Source organism: Piliocolobus tephrosceles, chromosome 14 (assembly GCF_002776525.5).
Source record: "Piliocolobus tephrosceles isolate RC106 chromosome 14, ASM277652v3, whole genome shotgun sequence".
NCBI classification, from domain to species: domain Eukaryota; kingdom Metazoa; phylum Chordata; class Mammalia; order Primates; family Cercopithecidae; genus Piliocolobus; species Piliocolobus tephrosceles.
The window spans coordinates 46,722,342-46,732,259 of NC_045447.1; the positions used below are offsets into that span (position 1 = coordinate 46,722,342).

General features: G+C 45.0%; 1 protein-coding gene across 4 annotated transcripts in view; it reads right to left on the bottom strand.

The window, feature by feature from the left end:
* Positions 1-480: 480 nt before the first annotated feature.
* Positions 481-9,918, bottom strand: part of NFX1 (nuclear transcription factor, X-box binding 1) — an 86,033-nt gene continuing 76,595 nt past the window's right edge. For all 4 annotated transcript variants that reach the window (XM_023203342.1, XM_023203341.1, XM_023203340.1 and 1 more), the window contains exons 20-24: positions 7,462-7,560; positions 6,791-6,857; positions 4,781-4,926; positions 3,951-4,055; positions 481-1,726 (exon numbers count right to left, since the gene is read on the bottom strand). In XM_023203342.1, coding sequence (XP_023059110.1) covers positions 1,654-1,726; positions 3,951-4,055; positions 4,781-4,926; positions 6,791-6,857; positions 7,462-7,560 — 490 coding nt within the window. In that variant the 3' untranslated portion in view covers positions 481-1,653. The remainder of the gene's footprint in view (positions 1,727-3,950; positions 4,056-4,780; positions 4,927-6,790; positions 6,858-7,461; positions 7,561-9,918) is intronic.

Here is a 9,918-nt window from a genome sequence, read left to right on the forward strand (position 1 = left end):
CTAGATACTGAGTATCATTTTTATGAACTTGAGCATCTTTGATGGATCAGGTACCTCCATGTATATTACACCTTTAATCCTCACAACCCTAATGAGGTCAGTGAAACTTTCATTGCATCAAGTGGCAAGTTGTTATGTGGCAGAGCTAGAATCTGAAGTCAGGTCTCCTGCCTTTTGCTGATTCTGAGATACTCTCACACGTATTGTTCATCCACTGAACCCACTGCTTGAAAGAGGTAACAGATGCTCATGGGCTTCCTGTTGTGTGTGGGGCCAATGACCTGCACCACATGGGCCCAGATAGAGGTGGTTTTATTGTTTTCTGTCACTTCCCTCCAGTTGCCTGTTCCTGCTGCTGTTCCTGATCCCTTTCAAAGCACACCAGGTAAGGACCAAAGGACAGCCCTGCTACAGAAGGAGGAGGATTGAGGAAAAAAATGAAAAGAAATAAAAAAATGAAAACATCAAAAGGAAGCCCTATAAAGTTAAATTTTGTAATTTAATTGCTTGTTTTCGTGACTCTACTTCTCAAGTCTCCTGCTGTTGCTCTGGGGCTTGTGGCTTGTTCTGGGCAGAAGGAAGTTGCTGGAAGCCTGGCCTCCAGGCTGGAGGGGTGCCAATGCAAGGGTCATACTAATGGAACTATCAATGCACCTGCCTTAAAGGAGCCTGAAGAATGCCTCCAGTAGGCTGTTGGGCATAAGCCCTCAAGTGTCCATACACTACTTAGGATATTCAAACAGAGTCCAGAGCTCAGAGGCAGGGAGAGCCAATATGGCTGCTGAAGGCCTAGGGAAAAGCAACACAGGACAGTTGTCCATTTGAGACTCTTTCTCTATCAGAGAGGAGTTAGGGATATACTGGTCGGTTCAGAGACCACAGTGTGAACCTGGCAGAAGAACTTGCTCTATATATCCCCTACCATCATGGGGGACGGCCAAACTGATTGTTACTGAACAGGTTCAGTGATGTGATATATGAAGTGCCAGGGGACTTAAGGAAATGGAATTCTGTAAAGCAGTTCTAGACCCCTTCTAGGTCTAGAACTGATCACACTGGGAAACGCTAAAGTAAGTTCAGCTAGATATACCTATGAGAGGTTTTGGTAAAAGACTTAGGTAAGATGGCTGGGTTTAAGACAACATGTGTGATTCCAGATATGGTATACCAATTCATTATTTGGTATTTCAGACTAAGAAATTCATTTGTGCTCCTAAAGATTTTAATCAGTTTGGGTAAAGCAAGCAATGTCTGTCTGATGTTTCAGGCATTTTCAGGAGAACAAATAACTGGGACAACTGAGGCTATAACTTAGTGGCATAAAGTTGGTTTCAGGCTAAAAGTATGGTTTGTCCAAATAAAACCCATTAGTCCCCCAACTCTCAGAGCAATCACAGTGATGGTGTGAAGAGCCTCTCTGAATACACGATTGTATACCTAGTGACCATACAGTCGGAGATCTGGTCATAATGAAACACTTTATACAAATAGGAATAGACAAGGGATTCTGACACACTCATGCTCTGGATGTGTCAGTACAAGACAGTATGTGAGACTGATTCTGCCAGGCAGAGGGAAACAGGCATGATTTATCTGCTGGCAAATGAGTCCTCACTACACCTAATCATTCTTTTATCTAAGTGCACCTTGATCTTAGTCCTGGACATCAAAATAGTCAATTATTGGCTCCTTGGTTATTTTCTGTAAATTACTGCTCCCAGGATTCCTGAAAAACAAACAAAGAATGATCAGTCTTTTCTTCTTTGGGGGAAACAGATACAGGTCTTCAGAAAGTCAAGGATCAGCTGATTTACTATTTGTAAAGCTTAAACATTTATTTTTATTTTATTCTTACTTTTTTCCTTCTGCCCTTTGTGAACAATTTTTTTAACTTTTGTGTTTTTTTCTAGATTTACATATTACATGGGGAATTTCATTCTGTGAGATAACAAATTCTCTATTTACACTTTACAGTTTAGAGATAACCTTTGACAATCTATTCACAGGATTTCATACATGATGATTATTTTTCCCTGCCTTCACAGTTCAATGAATGCTCAGTTAACAGCTTAAGCCAAGCGAGCATCTCACTTGTGAAGTTTTGATAGTGGGATAAACATGAGCTGGTGATTTTGAAATTTGGTAATGGGCACATGGGCATTTATGATAGTAATACTATCCTCTCTACTCTAAAAAGTTTCTGTAATGGAGTTTTGTACAAAAATAAAGCAAGCAAAGTGTTTTCAAAAAGATAGCATGGGATAAAGGGGCTAATAACTTCACATGGTTGTGTCTAAGCAGGACTGGACCCGACTGTGGCAGTGTCTGCGAAAACCCCTCATGTTTCCAAAGTGACCGCCCATATGGATTTGTAGACTGTGCTGACCAGAACCTAGGGCACCCAGCTCCTAGGGGTGGAGAGGGGCTGGTCCTGGGGACCAGGATGCTCTTGGCTGAGTCAGAGTCCAGTGGGCAACACCTACCAGTCCCACAGGAACACTAAGTGCTATGACCTTCATGGTGACCTTGTAAACTGCCCTAACCACCCTTCCAGAGGTTTTGTGCAGGAATCACAGAGGAGGTAGTGCTAGGACTTGTGTGTGGAAAGCCAGAACAGGAGTTGGCACCCCTCTCCTTCTGGGCGTTGAAGTAACTTTTAGCCACACTGCCTTGGTTACAGTGGGGCAGCAGAGGAGCACCATCCCGCCTTCCCTTCCTCTCCCTGACAAGTGACAAACAACTGGGACAACTGGGGGTATGACTAAGTGCTCTAAAGTTGGTTTCGGGCCACAATTCTGGTTTCTCCAAATAAAGCCCAATAGTCCCCCAACTCAGAGCTCCTTCCCTGCTCCCGTCCAAGAAAACATCTGGCAGACTTGCCCCTTGCCAACTTGGTTTTCTTTTCTCTTTAAATCATGAATATGTTTGTTATTAAAATTATTCAAACCATATAGAAGTAGACAGAGCAAAACAAGAAAGTACCACCCACCCCTGTCACCGGCAATTCTCATCCCCACACCCACTTCCATCTTCAAAGTAACTGTTCTTTTTTTTTTGGGACGGAGTCTGTCTCTCTGTTGCCCAGGCTGGAGTGCACTGGCGTGATCGCGGCTCACTGCAACCTCCACCTCCCACCCAGGTTCAAGTGATTCTCTTGCCTCCCAAGCAGTTGGGTTTACAGGTGCCCATCCACCATACCCGGCTACTTTTTTGTATTTTTTAGTAGAAATGGGTTTTCACCTTGCTGGCCATGCTGGTCTTGAACTCCTGACCTCAAGTGATCCATCCGCCTTGGCCTCCCAAAGTGCCAGGATTACAGGTGTGAGCCACTGCGCCCAGCCCAGAGTAACTATTCTTTTTTGAGACGGAGTCTCGCTCTGTCACCCAGGCTGGAGTGCAGTGGCTGGATCTCAGCTCACTGCAAGCTCTGCCTCCCGGGTTTACGCCATTCTCCTGCCTCAGCCTCCCGAGTAGCTGGGACTACAGGCACCTGCCACCTCGCCCGGCTAATTTTTTGTATTTTTTAGTAGAGACGGGGTTTCACCGTCTTAGCCAGGATGGTCTTGATCTCCTGACCTCGTGATCTGCCCGTCTCGGCCTCCCAAAGTGCTGGGATTACAGGCTTGAGCCACCGCGCCTGGCCAAACTATTCTTAACTACATGATGTTTCAGTCTTAAACCATCCACTTCCCAGTGTCACCATCTACACCGTGGAAACTACGTCCAGTGACTGCTCTCTCTAGAATCAAGTGCTACAAACATCAAACTTAGGACCCCTGTGGTGGGAACAAATGTGTCTGACACCCCAACTAAACATTACATATATGAACATGGCACCCCAAGGCAAGGCCTGAGGAGGCCACCAATGGCTGGTGCAGCCTAGGACAATTCAACCCCTGCTGGCTTTTCTGGACAGATAGGTCCCCTTGGAAAGCAGCTGAGAATCTTACTTGTCTGACTGATGTCTGTGATGAGGAATTGGTGGTGGAGGCCGTGCCTGCATTTCCCTTTCAAGCACAACTGTCAGCGTTGTAGGAGGACAAATGGACTTCCCCCTGATAAAAGTCAAAACACCAAGCATTGAAAAGTGAGAATCGTTGGTGGAGGTGGACAGAAAGCTAGAAACTCAGCCCATGATTTTGGCACTATGACCTACTGAGCACTCTCAGGTATGAACTGTCTGCTCTCAGGCATGGCCACCTGCATTTAACCCCCGATCCCTTCCACCCACCTATGCTAGGCCTGTGGCTTGCTTCCTTTCATGTCAGACTTAAGTTTTCTTCATTGGGAAGTTCTTCCTATTCCCAGGTTCTAAGAGTGATCCTAGGTCCTCCCTGTCCCCTCCTGGTCACATTACTGCTTCAGTTTCCTCTGATGGCAAAAACACCATTCACAGAGGGTGCCTTGAACCAGAGTTTAGCATTCTTTCTGTTTTCTGCCAAGGAGAGGACAGACAGAGGACCAGGAGACAGAAGGAGAAAAGAGCAGATATGATAGGCAGGCCCCCTTGCCTGAAGAAATGCTGCTTCTGCCATCTGGTATGACTGTAGGCAGATGTGACACTTGTGCATTTTGAGTGCATCTGCCCTATGGATCGAGGCATAGGTTTTACTCTTTGGCTCAGGCCTTTAGATTATCAGGGAAGTGCCAGAGAAGCAGATTTTCCTTCTACTTTTCCAAGAGGGTGAGTGGTAGTAAGAAAGACAAATATTGACAGACCCTGCTTCTTGGGTCCAGTTTGCCCTGCTTAGGAGTTCTTCTGATAGCGGGATCGACCTACCTGACAGCAGTGATCACCACATTGCGCTTTGGTTCACTGTCATAGCTCACGCTCTCCAGGCCATAAACTTGGGCCAGGTCATGGATGATCCGGCGGTGGTCTCTGTTCATGGGAGGGAAGCTGTGGCTTTTCTTACTATTCTTTCCCTGTATTAAGGGAAGAGATGACTGATTGATCATATCATTCTGAAAACAAAAGGCTTACAACTAATCTTACCACACAAGAATTACACGGATCAATGAGGTGATTTTAGAGGCCCACAGCATAGAGCATTTTACTAACTGCCAAGCAAGCCTGGAGGGGTTTGGGAAGATGGGTGTTGACGCACTTCTTTCACCTACTCTGTTAGCCACAACAGTAGCAGCTGGACAGGGTTAGGGACAAAGGGTAAGTGAACCACGACAGAGATAGACAGCGTAATGGTTCTTCCTGATAGGTTCCATAACGGGGGAGTGGGTGATATTCCCCAAAAATAACTAAATAAAGACTTACAAAACAAGAAAAGATTATTTCCTTCAAAAGTATGTTCTACTTTAAAAATCATGAGTATTCAGATACAGACACACAAGCAGAGAAACACATCTGTTCGGGTTTCTTAATTAGGAGAGGAACAATGCACTCCATTTTCTCCTTCATGTTAGTATTCTGCTGGGAAGTGGTAACAGAAGGAAGGAAAGGAGGGGAATGGGAAGAGGGTAAGGAGACTGGGAAGGAAAACCACCAGCATTAGATACACGGACTAAAGCAGCTATCTCATCCTTACTCACAGCCCCCTCTGATGGAAGAGGGAGGGAGCCAATACAGCGCTGGGGGCTTCTGACTAAACTCAAGACTTTTTCACTTAAAGCTACCTCCGTGACATCCCTGGCTGCGTCTAGGACAGGGGTCTCTCTTCTGAAGGAGTCTATCCCACTGCTCTCCAGCTGTAGTCATACAACTTTTATCCTTCCCAAAGGGGACATTCCTGCCTTTAGAATTATAAAGAACCAGTGGGCTTTCCTAGCATACAATAGCCCTTCAAAGATCTGAGGGGCTGGAGTGTCTTCCTAAGTGTCCCACACAGTCACTCAACTATCACTATTGAGTCCCCTCACCCAGAGTTTCTTCATCCATTCGTAGGCATTTAGCCAGCATTTTTCTTTTCTTTTCTTTCTTTTTTTTTTTTGAGACAGGATCTCAAGCTGGAGATTCAAGCTGGAGTACAGTGACTCTACCTCAGCTTACTGCAGCCTTGACCTCCCGGGCTTAAGCAATCCTCCCTTCTCAGCCCCCTGAGTAGCTGGGAGTACAGGTGTGCACCACCACACTTGGCTAATTTTTTATTTTTTGTAGAGACAGGGTTTTGCCATGTTGCCCAGGCTGGTCACAAACTCCTGGACTCAAGTGATCTGCCTGCTGCCTCAGCCTCCCAAAGTGCTGGGATTACAGGTGTGAGCTACCACGCCTGGCCTTTACTGACAGTTGACTGCAGATCTTTTCTTTCTTTTTCCATTTTTTTTTTTTTTTTTTTTTGAGATGGAGTTTCACTCTTGTTGCCCAGGCTAGAGTGCAGTGGCAGAATCTCTGCTCACAGCAACCTCCACCTCCTGGGTTCAAGGAATTCTCCTGCCTCAGCCTTGCAAGTAGCTGGGATAACAGGTGCCCGCCACCACACCCAGCTAATTTTTTATTTTTAGTAGAGACAGGGTTTTGTCACATTGGCCAGGCTGATCTAGAACTCCTGACCTCAGGTGATCTGCCCGCCTTGGCCTCCCAAAGTGCTGGGATTACAGGCCTGAGACACTGAGCCTGGCCCACTGTAGGTCTTTTCTGCAGTCAACTGTCCTGAACCAGGACAGGCTTCCACAGATGGTATAATGGCTGTGTTCTGAGAAAGATAAGGATCCTCGAAGAATTTGTGACTTTTTCCTACAACTACTCTGGGTTGACAGTGTTTCCAGGACTTGATTTTTTTTTTTTTTTCATCAAGCTGGCCTAGAGAAATGTCCAGTAGGATGTTTCCACTTCAACCTTATTCACGGCCTCCACGAGGGTTTCCATTTCCTTCTCAACGTCACTGACAAACTTTAAGTCCTTCCTGAAATGAGAAATCACTGCAGTTAATTTTGTCTGTCCCTGCCCTTCTGAGAACCCCTTTCACCCATCCTCTCCCTGTAAAGTGGAGACAATAGACAATGCTGGCAGAAAAACTGCAGAGATTAGGAATTGTCAGAAAACAGAAGGATGACTGTGATGGAAGAAAGAACAAAAGAGAAAAATGTAAGAAATGAGAAGATGAAAGGAGAAATAGCCATTGGAGGGCCAGGGACTCCAGGAGAAAAATAAGAGCTGTTACAAGCTCCAAGTGAGAACTCATGCAAACGTGAGACTCAGGTGGACAGAGGCGGAATGAAGCCCAGAGATCCTCCAATTTAGTCTAGTCTAGCCCTTGGGAGGCTCAAACTCTTAGCACCGCCCCATCCAAACTCTTACCTCAAACCTACCCCAAGTTCAGTTAAGGGGACAGTTTCGAAAAACCAAGAGAAGGATATTTATTAAACAGCATGTAATCTTTTACAATAGATAAACAAATAAACTTGAACTGGCTTAATCACAGGAGGAGCACATATTAGTCATGACATCTCAAAAGACCAAACCCTCTGACAAGCCACAATTAAGAAAGCAGGGAACAAGTTACATACCTGGCATCTTCTTTCAAACTATCACTGAATTTTGACCCTGAAGAACGTATATTGAAAGGATCTGAATCCTCACTGATATGAAACGCCTCTGCTAATCTCCTGAAAGGGAGAGACAGGTACGCAAATAAAAGGAGTGGGAGGGAAACTATCTTACAGTAACACCAAGTGCCTACTATATCCTAAATTCTTTATGCATTATTTATCTCTATTTCAGTAAACTGGATTATTAAGGAAAGAATAACAACAACTTGGGATATGAGGTGGTATTCATAAAAGAAGGTAAACAAAACAGATCTATAAGGATCTGAGTAAGTCATAGGCTGAACACTGGGGACTTAGATTATTTGGGGAAGAGGATTTTGCAGGTGTGGGATGGTCTGAGAATGGTCAATGGGGGATGACTTTCTCTGAGGCTTAAAGATAAGATACACAAAATAGACATACAAATGTTAAAATTAACATAGAAATCTGAAAAGTAAAGAATTCCATTAACATATGCACTTCATTTTTATACATTTCTTGGCTGGGTGCAGTGGCTCACACCTGTAATCCTAGGACTTTGGGAGGCCAAGGTAGGTGGATCACTTGAGGCCAGGAGTTCGAGACCAGCCTGGCCAACATGGTGAAACCCCGTCTCTACTAAAAATACAAAATTTAGCTGGTGTGGTGGCGCATGACTGTAATCCTAGTTGCTAGGAGGCTGAGGCATGAGAATCACTTGAACCCAGGAGAAAGAGGTTGTGGTGGGCCGAGATTGCGCCACTGTGCTCCAGGGCAACACAGCAGGACTCTGTCTAAACATAATAATAATAATAAATAATACATTTCTTTATTATTTTACTTTTATTGACCCATTGTTATTGCTTCATATTTATGAAGCACAGTTTGATGTTTCGGTACATATATACTATGCTGTATAATGACCAAATCAGTGTATTAGGCATATCCATCACCTTATTATTTCTTTGTGGTGAGAATACACAGAAGCCTCTTTTCTAGCTATTTTGTAATATACTACACCTTACTGTTAACCGTCATCACCCCAGTGTGCAACAGAACACCAGAACTTAGGCCAGGTGCGGTGGCTCATGACTGTGTAATCCCAGCACTTTGGGAGGCCGAGGCAGGCGGATCACCTGAAGTTGGGAATTCGAGACCAGCCTGACCAATATGGAGAAATCTCATCTCTACTAAAAATACAAAAATTAGTCAGGCGTGTGGTGCATGCCTGTAATCCCAGCTACTCGGGAGGCTGAGGCAGGAGAATCACTTGAACTCGGGAGGTGGAGGTTGCAGTGAGCTGAGATAGCGCCACTGTACTCCAGCCTGGGCAACAAGAGCAAAACTCCTTCTCAAAAAAACAAAAACAACAACAAAAATACACACTGGAACTTATTACTACCATCTATTTGTAACTCTGTATCCACTGACCAATCTCTCCTCATCCTCCCCTTTCCACCTGGTCCCTCTTCTCAGTCAGATAACCACTGTTCTACTCTCTGCTTCTGTATGAATTTTTTAAAAAATATTCTACATATGAATGAGATCATGTGGTATCTGTCTTTCTGTGTCTGGTTTATTTCACTTAACATGATGTCCTCCAGGTTCATCCATGTTGCTGCAAATGAGAGGGTTTCATTTTTTTTATGGCCAAAGAGTATTCCATTCTGTATATATACGCATTTTCTTTATCCATTCAGCCATGTTGGCCACTTGAGTTGATTTCATATCTTGGCTATTGTAAATAGTGCTGCAACAAATGTGAGAGTATAGATATCTCTACAGATTTGATTTCCTCTGTACAGATACCAAGGGATAGGATTGTTGGATCATATGGTAGTTTTTTTTTTTTTTTTTTTGAGACGGAGTCTCGCTCTGTGGCCCAGGCTGGAGTGCAGTGGCCGGATCTCAGCTCACTGCAAGCTCTGCCTCCCGAGTTTACACCATTCTCCTGCCTCAGCCTCCTGAGTAGCTGGGACTACAGGCGCCCGCCATCTCGCCCGGCTAGTTTTTTGTATTTTTTAGTAGAGACGGGGTTTCACCGTGTTAGCCAGGATGGTCTCGATCTCCTGACCTCGTGATCCGCCCGTCTCGGCCTCCCAAAGTGCTGGGATTACAGGCTTGAGCCACCGCGCCCGGCCGGTAGTTCTATTTTTAATGTGAGGAAATTCCATACTATTTTCCGTAGTGGCTGTACTAATTTATTTATTTATTTTTTTGAGACGGAGTCTTGCTCTGTCGCCCAGGCTGGAGTACAGTGGCCGGATCTCAGCTCACTGCAAGCTCTGCCTCCCACGTTTACGCCATTCTCCTGCCTCAGCCTCCCGAGTAACTGGGACTACAGGCGCCCGCCACCTCGCCCGGCTAGTTTTTTGTATTTTTTTTTTTTAGTAGAGACGGGGTTTCACCGTGTTAGCCAGGATGATCTCGATCTCCTGACCTCGTGATCTGCCCGTC